The sequence below is a fragment of the Zootoca vivipara genome, chromosome 14, assembly GCF_963506605.1.
Source record: "Zootoca vivipara chromosome 14, rZooViv1.1, whole genome shotgun sequence".
Classification (NCBI taxonomy): domain Eukaryota; kingdom Metazoa; phylum Chordata; class Lepidosauria; order Squamata; family Lacertidae; genus Zootoca; species Zootoca vivipara.
In genome coordinates this window covers 26,605,370-26,626,510 of record NC_083289.1, presented here as the reverse complement: position 1 = coordinate 26,626,510, position 21,141 = coordinate 26,605,370, and the positions used below count along the sequence as shown (strand labels likewise).

The window sequence follows — 21,141 nt, the reverse complement described above, 5'->3', positions numbered from 1 at the left end:
AGATAGTTCTCATAATGTGAAGGAACCACCTCAGGTATGGCAGAACATGTTAGTTAAAGGGGACAGTCATTCAGTGTTTTGTAAGCAATTAGATATTGCACCCTAGTGACATCAAAGCTCTCAATATTTTATTGCCAGAAAGTATAGTAGGCAGAAAATCTGAATGGCATCCACACGCTGGTAAAAACAGCATAGTAAACAAACCATACTGAAACCTGCTTTTGAGGTGAGTTACAGTATGGCCCTTCATTTGTACCTGGAGTGCTTTCCTGGAAGTCATAGCTATCTCAAGAGACTGAGAAGATTGCATCTGCTTTTACCAGGTTGATAACTTTCATCAAGAGAGGTGGGGAGAGCGGAATCCTGCTTGTTCTCATTGGCCTCTCCGCACCTTTTGATACACTGACCACAGTATCTTTCTGGAGTGGCTCTGGGATGTGGAGGTTGGGGGTACTGTATTGCAGTGGTTCTGCTCCTAACTTCAAGGCAGTTTTTTTCCAGAAAGCTATTCTGAGGGGCTATTGCTTAGTGCCATGGGAATTGTCCTATGGGCTGCACTCTCTTGGAAGGAGCAGGCCTGTAGGTTGGTGATATTCCTGGATGCAGTATTGTCACTGGTGGCTTATTTCCAGCTCTGCCTGGTTTGCCATCTATGTCCCTTTTGGGACAGCAATTATTTGGCCATGGTACCATGCTCTGGTAGGTTACAGACTGAATTATTGGGATGCGTCCTATGTAGGGCTGCCCTTGAAGGTGACTCAGATACGTCAACTGAGCCAAAATGCAGCCACCAACGAGTTCCATTTAGAACTCATGTAATTTCTGTTCCAAAAAAGCTGCACCAGTTCCTTGGCTCAGTTCAAGTTGCTCACATGAATGCTTAAAGCCCCGCGGACTTAAAAGTGGATGCCACATTTGATGAACTTCACAAGTCTTCCCATACAGATCTGAACTCTTTTGTTACTTTCAGTGACAGTGACCAAATCATCACACTATTTGGTGCCTTATCTGTGAGCGACTAAACAAACACAAATTTCTTGCTTGGCACTGTGATAGCTAAGAGAAGCAGCTGTATTATTACCTATTGCATAGATTTGAGCCAACCAATTTGGTTAAACCTCTGCCTGTTTGTTTAAATATCAAGATTCTCATCTCATGACAAATTTTTCTTTTGCATTATCCTCAGCTTGAGGTTGGCTATTTATTGCTGCATTATATTTAAAATGCAGCTGATTGTGATGACTCCTGTCTTTTCTTTACATTAATTAAAGTACCTAACCTTTGCAAGATTGGATCATGTCCACACAACCTGAGTCATGCTGTGCCTTTATTTTCTAGCTGTCAGAAACACACAGGAAAATATGTCCTATTCATGTCACAGCCTTTTTACTCATCTTTGAACAGAATCCTGCTTGTAAAGCAACAGATGATGGGTGAGCTTGTGACACCAAAGTTGGAGATGGGTTGCTATGGGAATGTCAAAACCAGGTAACAGCAAGGAAGCTACTTATATTTTTCTCTTTTTGATGCAGAAAAGATGCTATAATGTGTGAGAGAGTTAAGCTGCCTGTTTTGGAAGGTAAAGCCCAGCCTGAAAGAGAAATTGTATATGTATATGTATATGTATACCGGTATGTGTATTTTACTTAACCAGATTGGGAGCCACCAGTGGTATAAATATGGCAAGTGTTGATTAGTTGTGGCGTGAGAGAAGCAGGTTTACTATCATGAAATGCACTGAGTAGTCAGTTTGGGCCTGTAGCCTACCTTGGAAGATTGCTGTGGCTATCTAGTGCACACTAAAATACATTGCAGAAATATGTGCACACATTCACCCTTAGCTGCTCTCTTTTTGTCAGACTGCAGTTTGATGGAAATCACATTAGTCAGGGGAGGACTGTTACCATGAATGCCATTTAATGCAGTATCACTGACTTAAGTATCAAATAAGTTTGTTCTCTTTCAGCTGATGGCCAAGTAATGATCCAGTTCCCTAGGCAAAAATAACCATCATCCTTAAACATCATGAAATGAGATTTTCATGATGTACCTCACCCAAATCACAGGATGGGTAGGGACTAAAGGGTCATTTAATTTAACCTCCTTGCCCAGAGGAAGGACAATTCATTCATCAGCACACACATCCTTGCCTCAGATTTATCTAGCAATTCACATGATATACATCAAAGCAGAGAGCATAAAGAGACCATAAAAACGAAAAGACTCATGCAAGCTAGTCAAGCCACACACATCAGGTATAGACAAAAAAAAAAGCTGTGTGTTACCTGCAACGTCCGTCCCAGAGACTTCTTTGTCTAGCTCCTCAGACTTCTCCCTCCCCCAGCAGTTTACAGAATCTCTTGTACTTTCTAACTCAGTATATATAAAAAAGATGTAACCTAGTGTAACATAGGAGATCCTATGGTACAAAAAGTATTTTAAACATACTTTTTAAACATACTTGAATACTGAAAATGCCATTTGTTAAGATGCAACATTTAGTATCTTCTTTGCTGAACAGTTAAATCAGACTGCACTCTGATCAAGATAGAGAAGGCTGCTCTAATTTAGGCAACAACCCAGAAACAGGTGTTGATGACTAGCTGTATGCAGAAACAAAAGTATAATGAGTAGCCTCTCCTTGTCCATGAAACCTTTTGTAAGTAGTAGGACAAACTGTAACCTATTTAAATCTATTTGTTTCCACTATTCATTTGAGTAACAAAGGAGAAAGAATTTAAACAATCAGAATTCCACATGATCATAGACTTTTTTTTTGGGGGGGGGGAAGGGATCATATACAGTGGTACCTCGGTTTACAAACACAATTGGTTCCGGAAGTCCGTACTTAACCTGAAGCGAACTTTCCCACTGAAAGTAATGGAAAGTGGATTAATCTGTTCCAGACAGGTCCGCCTAGTACTCAACCTGAAGTGTACTTAACCCAAGGTATGAGTGTAATTGGTTCCGGAAGTCCGTACTTAACCTGAAGCGTACTTAACCTGAAGCGAACTTTCCCATTGAAAGTAATGGAAAGTGGATTAATCCATTCCAGACAGGTCCGCGGAATACTTAAACTGAAAATACTCAAACCGAGGCGTACTTAAACCGAGGTATGACTGTAGCTCTTCAATTACTGCCAGGAATATTTCATTCTTCTGGAATTGCCTTTGTGCTACATTTTAATTTGTTAGTTTCCATAGCCTCCTTCCACTCTTGTCTACCATCTTCATATAATGCACAGTTCTTACAGGGATTTTTGCTGAAAGATGCAGCAATGACCCTAGCAACATCATTTAGAAAAGAAACGAAACCATGAGGCCAATCCACAGAGACTGATCTATCAATGACTCTTGGCTACTAAAGCTAAAAAATGGAACCTACACCTATAGAGGCAGAATACCTCACTTCCAAACCCAAGGGGCAAGCAACAAGGAATTGCCATTACCAGCAAAAACACTTGTGAGCTTCCTGGAGTATCTGGTCACGGCTAGAAAAGGGTGCTGGGATACATGGACCTTCTCTGATCCATTGAGAAAACTCTTTTTATATCACCACCACCACACTACTATGGTGACCTCTGAAGGCAAGAAGTGCCATATTGTGCCATTATTAATTAATAAATAATAATAATAATAATAATAATAATAATAATAATAATGTCATCATTATTATCATCATTATCATCATCATTACTTGCCTTTTCTCCTGTTGGGAGTCAAGGTGGCTTACAACTGAAATAGAAACAGCTTAAAAACACGTTAAAAAGCAATCAATTGAACATGCACAGGACTGCACTGTAAAACATTATTTTAGACATGGGAGGGGAAAGGACATTTAAAAGTATAGTATACCTGAAGGAGCGTCTCCACCCCCATCGTTCTGCCCGGACACTGAGGTCCAGTAACGAGGGCCTTCTGACGGTTCCCTCGTTGCGAGAAGCCAAGTTGCAGGGAACCAGGTAGAGGGCCTTCTCGGTGGTGGCGCCTGCCCTGTGGAACGCCCTCCCATCAGATGTCAAAGAGAAAAACAGCTACCAGATTTTTAGAAGACATCTGAAGGCAGCCCTGTTTAGGGAGGCTTTTAATGTTTAATAGATTATTTTATCTCATTTTTCTGTTGTAAGCCGCCCAGAGTGGCTGGGGAAACCCAGCCAGATGGGCAGGGTATAAATAATAAATTATTATTATTATTATTATTAAAAAGTACATATACTCCTTTCTCTGGTGAAAACCAGCTTCTGTAATAACCTTGTGCCTTAACTCAGGTGGTCCCATGAATAACCTTTCACATTAAACCTTAACTGGTGACTTAAAATTATCTTAAATATAAACTCACACTCCACAGTAAGTATCCTGAATATCAATTCAAACTGAGGATGAAAAATGAAAACGAAAATATTTAAAAATAAGCATTTAATTCTAGATTTGGAAAGGGCTACAAACGATGGATATATATGTATATATGTAAATGGCTGTTACAAACAACAAAACTGATTTCTAGTGATACATAACTTGGATGAAAAATATCTACCCTAACCAAGAAACAAATGTGTCTTCTTAAGAGACTCTTTTTTCCTTCATGGCTTGTCTTACAAGCTCCATGTCTTCCTTTAACAACTGCTGCAACATCAGTTTGCTTTGCCCTTCAGGATCTCCACAGAAAATGCTTTTTATGGCATGAAGGACTGCCATTGCTCTATCAATAATGTCCTCACCAACTTTTTTATTGGCTGAATTCTGTGCATATGCAGTTAGGTGGGGACTAAAACCATATAGCAAGTTAATGAATGCTTTTAACTTTCCCATTTCCACTTGTGCCTCTTCTGCCTTTTCTGCTACAGACTCAGGTGGAGATGGAAGCAACTCGACTGTCACTGTTTCTGGCACAGTTTCTGATGGCATGGCAGGAAGTACCACTTCCACATTCTTCTCTGTCTCCACCCACTCCTGGCCTAAGGGAGGACCCTGCACTTCTTCCTTCTTTTCAGGCTCTGTGTGAGGAATCACCACTTCAACATTCTTCTCTGTCTCCACCCACTCCTGGCCTAAGGGAGGACCCTGCACTTCTACGTTCTTTTCAGGCTCTGTGTGAGAAATCACCATTGTCACTTTTTCGGGCTCTGTGTGAGGAATCCCCACTGTCACGTGCTCAGACTCTGTGTGAGGAATCACCACTGTCACCTTCTCGGACTCTAAGGGAGGAATCACCACTGTCACATTCTCGGCCTCCATGGAAGGAATCACCACTGTCACGTTCTCCGACTCCGTGGAAGGAATCACTACTTCCATCACCGCCTCTGCTTTTCCCTTTTCCAACCTCTTCTCTGCTTCTCCCGCTAGTTCCAGAGCACTTTTTAGGTAGCTCTCTGCTTTTTCAAGATAGGTATTGAGCTCTGGGTCTTCTATAACTGAGTTAGGTGCATTCTTAATGGTTTCAATGAGTCTGTCAATCAACTCCAAGATTTCTGCACTTACAGACTTCTCTGCGGATTGTGTCACAGCAATTTCACTGTGTTTTGGTTCATTACTGGTATGGGTTAGTTTCACATGCATTTGTCTCACGTTTCTTAAAGACTCCACCAGACTTTCCAAAGCTCCATTTGTTAGCTGATCAAAAGTCATAGCTTGTTGCGTGGTAGTATCAGTTTCCAACAAAAATGACAAACTGGCCAGTGATTGATCTGGAGTAGTTTCAGCAGAATAAATTACACTTGTCTCAGTTTGTTCTTCAGTATTTCCTTCTGAAGTGACTGTATCAGTATGTAAAATGACTGATGCACCTGGGTCACTTCGGAGCTCCCAAAATGGTGTTGAGGTAGTTGGGGTAGTTGGGGTATTTTCATCTGTCAGGGCAACTGTTTCCAATGACTCTACATGTATTCCCTCAGTATGTGGATTCAAGTTTAGCAAAACTGTCTCCACTGCTGCAGATGGAGAAGGCTCTGGGTGGGAAGGCTCTGGGTGGGATAGTATGATAGTTTCTGTTTCTGTTGGTTTTGGTGTTTGTGCTGGTGCTGGTGCTGTTGGAATATTTTTCACCATATCTTGCAAAAGGCCTACAAGGTTATTCAAAGTCTTCTCTTCTTCGTTTGTTGTTTCAACTTCAAATATATGAGAAGGTTCTGTAAAGCAGAAAGTGAGGTCATGTAAACCACAAATGGACCCATCTCTTGCTCACTTTCTCCTACTCTACAAGTACAACAGTTTCTAAGGCCCACTCTACACTGCAGTAAACCACAAACCATGTGTTGCACAGTGTTGGGTCATAGGTCTTGTTCTACCTAGAACTGATGTTCCTTGTTTTAGAACATGGAAACAGAGACAACGATCCATTTCTCTAGTGACTGGCTTCTCTGAAATAGACCTTTCAAAATGATTCTGTAGCAAAGAATTTTCAAAGGTGTGAAAGAAAGATGTCATTTTTTTCTGTATGCCACAGCAGCAGCGAGGATTGTATTAGCAAAGAATTGGAAATCTGAAGATCTACCGACGGTGGACGACTGGCAGATGAAGCTGATAGAATATATGGAACTGTCTGAACTGACTGGGAGAATCCAAGAGCAGGGAAATGAGACGGTGGAAGAAGATTGGAAGAAATTTAAGATTTATTTGGAAAAGAATTATAAGATTGAGAATAGATAATAAGGGAAGTGGAAGTACAAAGAGGCTGAAGAAGCATTTAGATATAGTAAGGAGGGAACAAGTTTAAATGTAAAATGATTAATAAGATTTCTAGATCCAAATGACAATTTGATATATTGGGAATGTGGGTTAAAATGGATCAAGAATTTTTTTACAATAAGTATGCTAGAAGAAGAAATGGTTTAAGAAATAGAGAGTGCTGTATTAGTTATAAATAGAAGCGTGGAAGGGGGGGAGGAGGAAGTCGACAGATTAAGAATTATATTGGATATTGTTAAAGGAATGTTTTTTTCTTTCTTTTTTGTCTTTTTGTTTTTTGTCTTTTTATATTTTGTATTTTGTATTTTTTCTATATGTGTAATAAAATCAATAAAAATATATTTTAAAAAGAATTTTCAAAGGTGTTGTGGAAAAGGAAAAGATGAGTGCTTACCTAGAGCGTGAAGATTGTCTGCTGTCTCTGATGAAATCTGCACAGTCATAGTTGGGTTCAGAGTGATCTGCAAAATAAATAACAACCCTAGTCATTCCCAGATGACTGTTACTTCACTGCAACAGCAAGATTTCCCATCATTTGGCTTATGTCCAAATAAGCCCCAAGTGCCAGGGTGCAATTGATATCCACATATTTAGCACAGGAAGAAAATTAAAACTATGGCCAGATGTCAGAATCCTGCCCAATTAAAACCCCAGGGGGAGTTCCTCAGAGGGAGAGGCATGGCACCTTGTGGAAAATCTCACCACAGCTGGGAGCATGGAAGAGCCCTCAACAGTCCTAAAACAATCTAAATTACCTTGCCTCACAGACACCTTGCCTTCCTTCACTCCCAGACAACCTCTCTGCCACATCCTGAACTAGGGTTCCCAGGAAAAGAGAAGTTAGGACTCCTGCACTTTTCATAGTTGCGTAGAAGAGGGAATTACAGCAGGTGGAGCTTCTCATAAAATGGCAAAATAAATTACAACAGCAAAAACCAGGAATTTATTAAGAAGGAACAACCAATTAATACATCCTCTAAGGATTGGAACTGGTGGGGGGGGGTTTTTTTTTTTTTTTAAATGCCTCAACGTAAGCAACAAATTACCCATCAGTTAGTCAATCTGGAAAACCTCGTCAAAATTGTCCTTGTGCCTACATTTCATTGAGAGAAGGGTCTCAGACATGGAAGTTTCCAGGCATATCTGTACAGGAAGAGTAGGTTCCTAAAATAGTTCCTAGATTGCTCAGGACTTTAAAGATCAAAACATAAGGGAGAACAAGCTCTGAGTCTAATATGTACAAGACTCTGAATTGTAGTTCAACACATTTCAGAATGATCCACCTCCTCCTTAGAAGCTTGAAAAGTTTGCAGAGATTATATATATAGAATACAATTTTCTGATACCACATTATCAAGCTGGTTTTTGTGCTGTTCAGATTTTAAGAATGAGATGTTTTTGATTTTTTTTAAAAAAGTTCATCTTTATTAAGATGTTTCTGAATTTTAGGACCTTGCAAGCTTTTAAATCTCCTAAAGGAGTGTTTCACTCTGAAATGCACCGAGCTAAAATAAAGAGTTTTGTACTCATTTTTTTGTTCACTTTAGGTGCTTTCCCCAACCCCACCCACTTTTCCTTGCTGTAAAGGACAAAGTCAGAATTTTGCACTGAGCCCAGAAAAAAAGGACAAAGTGAAGCTGACAGTGTAATGTCAACCCATCAGCTGGTCCCAGACAAAACCCTGAGAGAAGAATTTGAGATGACTTGAAGTTTCCAGAAAGTCTTCATGGACAAACCAAAGCCATTTCCCTAAGTACTAAAATCAATGTTACCTGCAATTCTTTAATATTGTCAAAAATATGATGCACACCTAAAAAGAAAGAAAGAAAATTAAACACCAGAGTTTTTACCACATTTTGATTTTTACAATGCTGATACTCCCAAAGAGGCCAAACGCATGTCATTTTTAATATGTGGTCCAAAGTCCTTGGGATGTTGTTGTTGCTGTTTATATCCCCCTCCCCCACTCAATGGAGCCAGGGTAGCAAACACACAAATTATTTAAAAAAACCTTTTTAAAAACCCCAATAAGAAAGGCAGACTGGAAGTGATCTTCATTTAAAAGGCTTGTAGAGACATATTAACAACCAACGTTGCTGTTCTAACTTAGTTTGCAGATTTCTTCTCACACATCAAACGTTCACAAAGCCCATAAGAAGCTACTTAAAATGGCAACCTACAGTGACATCAAACACAATGGCTGAGTATTGGCAAGGTCTAAAAACATCTACTTCTGCTTCATCGACTATGCAAAAGCCTTTGACTGTGTCGACCACAGCAAACTATGGCAAGTTCTTAAAGAAATGGGAGTGCCTGATCACCTCATCTGTCTCCTGAGAAATCTCTATGTGGGGCAAGAAGCTACAGTTAGAACTGGATATGGAACAACTGACTGGTTCAAAATTGGGAAAGGAGTACGACAAGGTTGTATATTGTCTCCCTGCTTATTTAACTTATATGCAGAATTCATCATGCGAAAGGCTGGACTAGATGAATCCCAAACTGGAATTAAGATTGCCAGAAGAAATATCCTCAGATATGCAGATGTCACAACCTTGATGGCAGAAAGTGAGGAGGAATTAAAGAACCTTTTAATGAGGGTGAAAGAGGAGAGCGCAAAATATGGTCTGAAGCTCAACATAAAAAAAACCAAGATCATGGTCACTGGTCCCATCACTTCCTGGCAAATAGAAGGGGAAGAAATGGAGGCAGTGAGAGATTTTACTTTCCTGGGCTCCTTGATCACTGCAGATGGTGACAGCAGTCACGAAATTAAAAGACGCCTGCTTCTTGGGAGAAAAGCAATGACAAACCTACACAACATCTTAAAAAGCAGAGACATCACCTTGCCAACAAAGGTCCGTATAGTTAAAGCTATGGTTCTCCCAGCTATGTATGGAAGTGAGAGCTGGACCATAAAGAAGGCTGATCGCCGAAGAATTGATGCTTTTGAATTATGGTGCTGGAGGGGACTCTTGAGAGCCCCATGGACTGCAAGAAGATCAAACTTATCAGCCTCGAGTTCTCACTGGAAGGACAGATCCTGAAGCTGAGGCTATAATACTTTGGCCACCTCATGAGGAGAGAAGACTCCCTGGAAAAGACCCTGATGTTGGGAAAGATGGAGGGCATTAGGAGAAGGGGACTACAGAGGACGAGATGGCTGGACAGTGTTCTTGAAGCTACGAACATGAGTTTGACCAAACTGCGGGAGGCAGTGGAAGACAGGAGTGCCTGGCGTGCTATGGTCCATGGGGTCACGAAGAGTCGGACACGACTAAATGACTAAACAACAACACCTTACATTGGTGTTATGAAGAAGAAGACAAATATGTTAATAGGTATCAAATCTAGATTATTTTGTCTGTGAAGTTCATAAAATACTCTTTGTGAATAAAAAGAAAACTTATTCTTGCCTCCATTTCTCTCTCACACATATGCACATCAATGAAGAAGGGAAAAGATGGGGAAAGAGGAGTTCTATCCAACCAAATCATACTCTTGAGTAGGTTTACTCCGAGTATACTTTGGTAGGATAAGGCCCAGTTTCCATCACTGATAGCAGAAACATTGAGCCTCTGAATGGAATGTTTATCGGTGCAAATGTTCCTGTTTCCTTTTCTAATGTGAACAGTTAGTTAGCAGGTTCCTATCTATTCCACTCTGGGAGGAAAATATTTGGATTGCAATATGGATGAGAATTTTAGGAACAGATTTTCAGAAATAGAAAATTTTAATCTTCCCCCCAAAATAAAATTATGCTCTTGATTTTAAGTGTATATGCAACTGATTTACTAATTTGGGGGGAGGGGGGTTATAGCAGTGTACAATTATTAAAATGCAATAAATAAAACATAAAACTAGCTTTTCAAAAGAAATCTGACACTGACTTCCGGTCTACCACCAACGCTGATCAGCAAGGAATCCTCAAGCTCTGAGGTTCCTGGCACTGTGAGGGAGAGGGGAGCCACGAGAGCACCGCGGACCCCCAATAAAAAATCCCAGATTGAGCTTTCTGAGGACGTGAGAGCTCGGCTGCGCCCAAAAGTGACTCCTCTGCCCCCCGGTAAGCTCTTTTAAGAGCCCCGAAAGCGAGCGGAGTGCAGAGTCACAGGCGACATTTTTGATCAAATCGCTACCCTCACAGAGCGAAGCTCCAAGCCAGCAGCAGAGGAGCGGTGGATTTTTCCAAAACAAAGGATTTGAAGACATTGGACACCGTGGGTAAGGGAAAGAAATGTTTAAAAAGTTGGACTGGGGAAAGCCCCCCGGGAACTGAGTCGGGTCCCTGGAGGGATCAGCCAGCTGCCATTATGACATCACAATAGGAAGGGATTTGTTTACCTCTTTGAGGCTGAGAACTGTTAACTTTGAAGAGTTAATTATAAGGCTGTGTACAAGTTTGATAATGCTCTTTTCAGAAATGGACATAAGATTTTTAAAATATGAACAAGAATTAAAAATGAGAGTTGATAACCAGATCGGACATAAACTTTGTTTCTGAGGTTTGGAAATACGAACAGCGCCACTTCCTGCATTGTAATCTGTGCAGTTCCCATGGAATTTGAGACAAGCAGGATGTCAGTTGACACAACATCATCTGGCTCTTTAGACTTTGTGGACTATCAAAAACTTCTGGAACTGATTTTGGATGTGAGGGATGAATTGTGGCAGAATTTACAGATTCGCAAAATAAGACAGAACTGTGTGGAAAGTGAAGGTGGATTAGTTTCAGTAGAGAATGAAGCGAAGCAAGATGAACAAGCACCAGCCGGGGACAATGTAAATGATTTTACAGAAGAGGAGGAAGATGTATCAGTCCTGGACAATATAATTGAACTTTAAAAAGAGGAGGAAGAAGTATGGAATATTGTTCCCCCAGTGAGAGAGGGGGAATAAGACATGTTCGATCCAAAGAGTCCTCAAAGAAGAACCAGCATGGAATAATGTCCTCCCAGTGAGAGAGGGAGGGCAGGATCTATGCTGAGGCTGAGCTCAACTGGAATAAAAATTGAGACAGGGCTGAAAAGTGGAAACATAGCTGGATGGTACTGTGCTACAGTTAGAAAATTGGGGGGGGGCAGCAGGGGACAAAGAAGGGAGAGTGGTGGATAGGTGGCGAAAGAGTGGGAATAGGGTGAGGAGCAACAATGGGTTATTTTCTGATCGATTAAGATGGTCCCAAACTGGAACGTTTTATGGAGCTGGTTGATGCATCTGGGAGATCCGGAGTCCAGGGGAAGGGGGGTAGAATTAGATAAAAGTGGTTAAAGGTTATCATGATAGAAGAAATAATATTTGAATGTATGGAAAAAAAATTGGGGTATAAATTGTGAGGCTAAAGGAAGAATTAGAGATGGATGGGAAAATAAATTTAGATTTGGATTAATTAATGAATTATAGGTTAAGGATATAGTCGATGTTTCCCCCCCCTTTGTGTAGATTAGAATTGGTTGTGAAATAATGGAAAAAAATGTGTTAGAATGATTTAAGATGATAAAGGAAAATTGCTTAATTTAGATTTAATAAATGGACCCAGTGTGGGGGGAATCGAGGAAGTCCACAATGTCAAGTTAATGTAATGAATTGATATGTTTTTTCTTTTTTGATTGGTTTATTTTTGCTTTTTTGTTTTTGTGTTGAAATGTTTGAAAATTAATAAATATTATTTGGAAAAGAAAGGGGGGGGGAAGAAATCTGACACTACCCATGTCTAGACAATGCTCTAAATTTCTCAGTGAATGGAAAACAGACAGACTGGTTAGCATCTCTGACATAACACCGTAAGAAGAAAAAGAAAGCCCAAATGGACAAAAAGAATGTTCAAGCAGAGCATTTGTATCATTAAAAGGTATCATTAAAAGAGTTAGCTGCTTAGTAATGCTGGAACCAGGTCAATTCACACAGATTTTTTTTTTTTTAGAAAACAGGAAGTCTCTGGTGGCTGCCTTGTATTTTGCTGCCTCTGGGGCATAAATGCAAACGGAAGAAAGAGAAGATGACCTGGGTTGTCAAGAAAATTGATTGGTACTTAGCTGTCATCTTTGAAAATTTCTCACAAACTGCTATGGAATAACAAATAATGTTGGATGAACAGGCAGATCTGCTGCAACTTGACATTCAACCTTCCTGTCCAACTTTCTAATCTAGAAAGTCATTTTATATGCTGAAAGGGGAGGCAAATTCTTTTTAAAAAAATCTTAAATTAACAAATGTCTAAAAATGTCTAAAAATATGTAGGCAGTGTCTATTTATCTACCGTATATGCAGAACTGAATGTATGGTATAACCAACCAATGTCACCAAGTTTGAGTACGTACTACAATAAGAAGACAGAGGGAGTAGCCCCCTTAAAAAATAAGTTAAAGAAAGGGATTCCTCAGTTTTTTGTATTTCCCCCTTTCCCTTTACTGTACTTTACTTTCCATCTTATAAGTTGGAAGCTGCCCAGAGTGGCTGGGGCAACCCAGTCAGATGGGCAGGGTACAAATAATAACATTAATATTATTATTGTTCTTGTTCTTGTTAAGGCTCTTGACCACTACGCAACAATAGTCAAACCAACCAATTTCAAACACTGACTAGGGCATATAGAGAGGCTTTTTCCTACTGGAGGTCCACAGTTATGGTACTTATTTGGAGACTCTTGCATCTATTCTGGCTTAAGCATCTTTCAATAGCAGGAAAACTTTAGAGCTGCTATGGCAGCAGAGATATTTCGCACCTGGTGTAAAGCTTATTAGCTACAATTCAGAAAGGTGAAGAGCTGAAAAATACTTAAAACAGTATTTTTTTAAGCTGAGGTTCCAATACTTTGGCCACATCATGAGAAGAGAAGGCTCCCTGGAAAAGACCCTGATGCTGGGAAAGATGGAGGGCACTAGGAGAAGGGGACGACAGAGGACGAGGTGGTTGGACAGTGTTCTCGAAGCTACGAACATGAGTTTGACCAAACTGTGGGAGGCAGTGGAAGACAGTGCCTGGCGTGCTCTGGTCCATAGGTTCACGAAGAGTAGGACACGACTAAACGACTAAACAACAACAACAACAACAACCCGTCTCAGAGTAGACCCACTGAAGCTAATGATAGGTCCCTTCTGCAGAGGACTAGAATCAGAGATAATAAGGCTCCAATACTTTGGCCACATCATGAGAAGAGAATGATGTGGTATGATACCGGTATCAGACTTTAAGGTGCCACAATCCTCGTTGTGGTTATTAACCCCACCCCATCCAGGCAGCCCCTCGAGTCAGCAGGAGCAGGCCATACTCAGGGGCTCCAGGAGCTGGTGAGGGGGCCGATTTGGGGGGCGCCCCTTCCCTCTTCAGGGTGCGAGTGGTGGGGAGGAGTCCCCGCCATGTTTGGCCAGAGACGCCGCGAGCGAAGGGGGCGCTCGCCATTGCCTCAACTCACTCACGCTGGGCCGGTGCTCCCGGCAGCAGGAAGCCGAGGAGGAGGAGGGCCGCCAGCAGTGGCGGCGACGGGAGGAGGAGCCGGGACTGCCGCCGCCGCCCCCCCACCATTCTTCCAACAGGCGCGCGGCTACTAGGCCTACGGGCATGCGCTCCTCATGGCGGGAGGCGGCGGCGGTGGCGGGAACCCCAGAGCAACCGTCGACCGTTCGGCCGCCCCTCCCCCTCAAGCGAAGGGAAGGAACCCGCCGAGCCCGGCCGCGCGGGCTCTCCTTTGTTTCCCCCTCAGCCGCCTTCCTTCCCCTCAGAGAACCCAAATATCTCGTCTCCGAACCGGGGCTCCTGAGCCCCCCCTACAGAACCTCCTCTTCACGGACACCCCACCACCGTCGCCCGCCCTTTTAAAAGGGCATTTTTATACGACAGGAGGCGGGTGGCTCCCCTGTGGCGCTCCAGATGTTTGCTGGTGGGAGTCCGAACACCTGGAAGGCCTCGCATGTTCCCCCTTTTCTGATAAGGCGGAGAGGAAGGAATTTCGCCCTCCCTCCAGTTTACTTAATTCGCTACACACGTACAGAACACTGCCTCCGTTGTGCCCTCCATAATTATTCCTCCCCAACCTGGTACCCTTCAGATGTTGTTGGATTCTAAGTCGCATCATCTCCCTGACCACCATTGGCCCTCCTGGCAGGGACTGGGGGCAGTTGGGAGTCCCATCACCTGGAAGATGCCATGGGTTGGCTAATCTTCACTCTACGCCACCCGTCCTGGTACATATTTCCTCATGCTTCCACTAATCTGGTGCTCTCCAGATGTTTTGGACTGGAACGTCCATCTCACTCTTGGCCAGGCATCCCCAAACTGCGGCCCTCCAGATGTTTTGGCCTACAACTCCCATGATCCCTAGCTAACAGGACCAGTTATTGGGGAAGATGGGAATTGTAGTCCAAAACATCTGGAGGGCCGAAGTTTGGGGATGCCTGCTCTTGGCCATACTTGCCAGGGCTAATGGGAATTGGGAGTACACAAACATCTGGAGGGCATCATGCTGGGGAAGGCTGTGCAGGAGGGCATTATACCCCCAGCCTCTCACCCTGACTGCCATCTTTTATTTCTCCTCTATTCCTGTCTCCCCAAACACAACCAGCAGTTCCCCAACCCCCCCTTCTTCCATCCCTCCTCTCATACCACCAACCCATCTCACCCACCCCTTCACATTCAAGATCTCCCTTCCTAGGCTACCCCCTTCAGCACACTGCTCACCCCCTCCCCATTCCCCCCTCTTATGTCCTCCCTTGTTCCCCAGAGCCCCCTTCCTCACATTCAGAAGGATTAGCCATATTCAACCTCCCAATTCATTCCTATCCATTGCAGCATCATTTGTGCAACTGGCCTGGCCAAAGTGGTCACTAGCAGTCCATGACGTTGCTTTCAAGGTAGGTGAAGTTTATTGCACAGCCTCACATTGTTCCAGGGCAAAGTCGTCTATTTTGAGTAAGGTAGTAGTTTATCAGACTTCTAGGTGATTTTCAATACCATCAACTAGTAGCCTTGTGAACTAGTTGGCTAGTACCATTTACAGCTGTTCAGATTGGTTTTAGGTGATGGTTGGAGGTCTGCTGCTCTGATCTATAGCACCTGTAATGTGGGGCTCCATCTTGTCCTCCGCACTGTTCTAACATCTACAATTAAAGTGCTAAGATTTTGAATGTCACCAACATGCCTGTGACACACAATTCTGTTTCATCTTGTTCAGGTTGATGCCCTCAACAGGTTCTTGAATCAACAATGGGCTGGATGAAGGCCAATACACTGAGTTCAAGCCAGGTGAGAAGCTCCCAGGCCAGCCAACTATAGATATATGAATTTGACATGTTATGGATGAGGCTGCATTCTCTGAAGAAGAACTGGGGAACTTCAAGCCTATGGAGCTGAATGCAGCCCTCTAACATATTGTCTATGGTTTCAGTGACTTTGTTTTGATGCTGCTTTTGACTTCGAAAAGAACATTGCTGTTTTGCAATCTGCCCCTTCCTGGCCCTGCGTGGTTCTGAGTGCCTTTGTCTTGCTGGAATTTCCTTGAATTGTTATAACTTCTTGTCTTGATGGAGTGGTCTGTGTGTCTACAAACCTGACATGGCAGGAATATAGCATACTGTGAAAAGTTAACATTGCTCCATCTACACTTGCCTCCAGGCCTGCCCAACCCTGTCCTGCACCCCAACCCAATTGAAAAATTACAGATTCTTGCTCTAAAACATCAGGTTTGTAGCCTGGGTGTGCTCTTGCTAATCCACCTTTGCAGACAGATGCCCTAGGGTCTTCTGTAGCTCATAGAATATTTTAAGAGCCTGAGCTAGAATGACAGCTGCAAACCTTCTTGGAGAAAGAAAATCTGGCCTGTTATTCATACTCCTGATAGCATCCATCTTAGATTACTGCAATGCCTTCTACCTGGAGCTGCCTTTGAAAGCTGTTTGGAAACTTCATTTGGTTCAAAATCCAGCAGCTAGGCTAACTTGCACAAGTTAAAGGGCATATTCTGCTAGTCCTTAAACAGCTACATCAGCTGCCACTTTGCTCCTGGGCACAGTTCAAAGTGCTTGTTAAACCTAGGGCTGCCATATGTTCGGATTTGCCCGTACATTACTAGAATTTCAGAGGGGGGCATGCTTTGTCCTGGATCTTAGGTAAGTTAATTGAAAAAAAATGAAGGGGTTTTTTTGGTGCATTTTTGTTATATAAAAAAAAGTTCAACTACTTTTGGTGTGTCTTGGTTTTTACTTTTTGAAACCCTAGTTAAACCCCAAATAGCCTACCAGCATTTCCCACAAGATATGAAGATCTTTAGGTCAGGGTGGGAGAGCTCTACCTTATGCAGTATGGTGGGTGGCAACATAGAGGTGGATGATGTCAGTTCACCTTATCCCACTGTCATGGCTTCTAGGTTACACACAGTTGATCATTTTACTCTCTTATAGTTGCTGACAATACTAGTCTCTTTTGGATTTTATTCAGTTTTTTATCATTTCAAAATTATGTTAATACTCTTACAATGGCTTTGACTAAGACAGGATAGAAATATTTCAACAAACAATATTAAACATAATTTCCTTTGGGTTATCCTTATAATTCTATAAAGACAGTTTCATGTGTAATATTTCGACTACAACTGAAATAATGACAGCTTTCAAATTATGCTCTTCAATAACTGCTTTTATTAAATAATGCCTTCATAAAATATAGAAAATTGTGTAATTTTCAAAATTAACTGGGATTGTAAAAATAAGAGGGAAGAAAAAACCCGACTTTAAATGAAGTCCGAATGACACATGCATCTCTGCTAATAAACAAGTACAGGTATTTCAAGATACTTAGTCTGCAATTCTAAAAACATTAGAAAGACCTTTAACAAACACAGTGGTACTTCTGAGTAAATATTTGTAGGAGTATGCAGTTATAGATTTTTGTTTGAAGAAGTATTTAGTGTTATCTTACAAAGCTTTCATTCTTTGTGTAGAAATAATTTGTGCTTAGACACCTTATATTGCATATAGCAACATAATTAAACAACAACCCTATAATAATAGAAAGACAAAGCTGCAAACACAACATCAGATCCTCCTCCTTGAAAGGCCACTTCCATGTTGGCGATAAAAACTGAGCTGGTTTGACAGGCTTTTCTGAAATGAGAAAGCTGCCATCACAGAAAAGATGCTGCACCATGAGCACCAGCACAGGTGACAAGCAGTAGTGCTCAGCAACCGGGGGGGGGGCATGAATGCTCCTTATTATTATTATTATTATTATTATTATTATTATTATTATTATTATTATCACTTATCAGTTGCTTTTTTGCCACAGCAACTCAAAGTGACATACAATATTTTAAGCAAAAAATAAATACATTAAAAACAAAATGCCCCATATTAGAACATACCACCCATGCAAAAAGGCCGTGTTAAAAGCACTAAAAAGCAGGGCTTTTGCCTGGAGGCTAAATGTATGTAATGATGGTGCCAGGCAAGCCTCCCTGGGGCAAGCATTCCATAAGAGGAGAGCCACCACTGAAAGTGCCCATTCTCGTGTTGCCACCCACCAGACCTTCCATGGAGAAGGGCCTCAAATGATGACTGAACAATAACCTAGTGCCCTCCATGTTTTAGACCAGTGTTTCCCACACTTGGGTCTCTAGCTCTTTTTGAACTACAATTCCCATCATCCCTGACCACTGGTCCTGCTAACTAGGGATGATGGGAATTGTAGTCCAAAAAACAGCTGGAGACCCAAGTGTTTGACTTCCATCAGCCCCAACCAGCATAGTAAAGGCTACCCTAATACAACAGCAGATAGGAGTAGATTCACCAAAATCAAACCAGGAGACCTCCACAAGCCCCACTGAAATTGAAGCTAGAGGATAGTGGTTTATACCCACCTGCTTGTTAAAAGTTAGAAATCATGTTATTTGCCCTGAATCTGAAAATATTAAATTTTCAGATGGAATCAGGAAACTGATATATTTCTTGTCTTTCAGTCCAATTATATCACATTAGAATTTTAAGGTATTTTGTTTAGAACCTTTAATTTAAAACTATAATTTTAAATTCTCCTTTAATACAAAAAGGGAAATAGATTACACCATGCTCTAATAGAAGTACTTCAATTGGCTGTGCACGTGCACATGTGCAATATCAAATGCTCCATATCTGAAAATGATCACTATGCTGTACACTTTTTGCTTTTTATGAAAAAAAAATGCAGTTGTCATGAAAAGTTGCCCTATGCCACATTATGTTACCCATTCTGTTGTCTCAGTCCAGCTTAGTTTAGAAAACAAGCTCTCCCCTTTATCCTCTTGCAGCAGCCTGAAATGCATTAACAGTTGTGAAAAAGTACAAACACTTTCCTTTGAAGTCACTTATGCTCCAGTGGGGGAGGGAGTGCCAAAAAAAGTTAGAAGTGTGTGCTTTTAATTCCCTTTGAAATAATAGATGTTCCTGCAGCAAGGGAGAGAACAACCATTTCCATTTGTATTTCTCACTGAACTTTGGTGTGATCACACTTTTACAAAAAGCTGTTATTTCGCAGTGCTGGTTGTAGAGGCAAAACAGCAGAACCTTATGAAATTGTACAAGGCTTGCAAAACAGTGATATTCTGATCACTGTTTTCCCCATACCTGCAAATACAGAAAAGCGGGGGCGGGAAAGAAGACAAGAATGCCTACAGCTTTGCAAGTGCTTAATTTGTGCTAACATTTTCCAGAGATTCAATGCCAGATACCATCCTCCTTTAAGACTTAAATTTTGTGGGTACTTGAATCTTTAGTCCTAACAGCTGAAGACTGTATAGCACTTTGCATGCTGAAAACTGAAGAAGAGCAGCAGTAATGCAAGTGATCCTGCACTACAGCTTGGGTTCCCAAGCACTGAGGCTAGGCAGAAATAGCAGCAGTTGCTAGTCATCTAATCAGTTGGCCCCAGAATCATGGCTGTCACAAAGTAAATGTTTGTCCTCAAGTGCTGTGTATTTCATGGTTCTTGAAGCTCACTCATGGGGCCTTTAAAAATGCCAACGAACTCCACATGTCCTTGTGGCTTATGTTTTCCTCCGATCTGACCTTCCCCTGACCTCTCTAAAAGACTAGATAAAAGATATAGTCCATAGTCAACTGATCTTTAGGAAGTCTTACAGAAAATCCCTTCCTTGACTTGTTGACTATGCCAGTTCCAGTTAAAATAGCCAGACAGATCAGCAGACCTCTCCTGATGCACTGCCTGAAAAGGAGAATGCTGGAATACCAAAGTCACTTTATGACGACTGAACCATTGAACTTTAAAACAGTTCTACCACTGGAATATGCTGATATTGGCAATTAAAAGGATAACACAGAGACCAACTTAAGAACACCAATACAACTTATTTGGCTCATTAGAGGGATCATTGAAGGGTGAATTGCATCCTGCCAATATTCCCTGAATTATCACATGTGAAAATATAGAAAGTCAGCCCTCCACTAAAATCCATTACAGTATTTTAAACATAAGAAACTCAATAAGATTCCAAGAAGAAATCCAACTTAGCATCCTAGTTTATCATGCTTGATTAGGCTCCTCACTGCTTGGGAGGACCAAGAACAAGGTTTCAAGCCTTGGGAGGAAGAAGAGACACAAGTCCATACCTGAAGGTTCATCAGTGTGACAAGAGCAATTAACACAACAGTATGACCCTGTTTAAATAGCATTCCCACATGAACTTTATTCCTGATCCTGCAGCTTGAAGACTAGGAAGTCCTCCAAAGAAACTGAGCTTGCAAGTACCAAGCATTCCTTTTATAAATACCCTAGTGATTACCAAAATATCTCTTCTTCACTCTGGGGAATAGTACAAGAGGTGCAATGAAAGGGAAGAGAAGTGTGACACTGCTTGGAAAGCAGAAGTGTAACAAGATAGGCCAACAGCAAGGGTGCCAACAAAAGACAACGCTCCCAAACCAACCACACCTCTTTTCAAACAAGCCTAGATATGAGGGGAGGAAATGCAGCCACATCGGAGTACAGCCCTTCAGTTGCTTCAAAATTTCTTCTGATGGATTCTGTCTTCTTTTCTTCCCTAGGTGGAAATGCAGGGGAAAAGAACTTGCAAAAATTATTGTATCAGACATCATAGTTGAGATACAGCTCTCTTGCAGCAATTCCCATTTGACAGCCCTCAATGTAAACAACTCAGTTCTGGCATGCATTCTTTTATTTCGAAGTACAAGCCCTACATTCAGCCCTAACTTTAACAAACACCTTCCAATACTGTTGCTCATTGCCCCAATAGGAATTCTGCCTAGACCTACAGTACTTGCACCACATCAAGGCATAGTTTCTGCTTACCCAACAGAGCTGCTGACTGTACGACACCACCAGCAACTCTAAAACACCGCCTTTTCCTCACATTCCCTTGCTTACACCATTGCTGAACTATTCATATAAGGATACCGCGTAATCTTCAAACACACGCTCTACCTTTTTTTCAGTTGACTACTATTGCTTCTTGTCC

General features: G+C 41.7%; 1 protein-coding gene across 1 annotated transcript; it reads right to left on the bottom strand.

Moving 5' to 3' along the window:
• Positions 1-4,474: 4,474 nt before the first annotated feature.
• On the bottom strand, positions 4,475-9,031 carry LOC118093069 (uncharacterized). Its single transcript, XM_060282508.1, has 3 exons — positions 8,456-9,031; positions 7,078-7,144; positions 4,475-6,103 (listed from the first exon to the last, which is right to left on the bottom strand). The coding sequence occupies exons 1-3, from the start codon at positions 8,585-8,587 to the stop codon at positions 4,560-4,562; spliced, it is 1,743 nt and encodes a 580-aa protein (XP_060138491.1). The 5' UTR covers positions 8,588-9,031; the 3' UTR covers positions 4,475-4,559.
• Between the last annotated feature and the right edge of the window lie 12,110 nt (positions 9,032-21,141).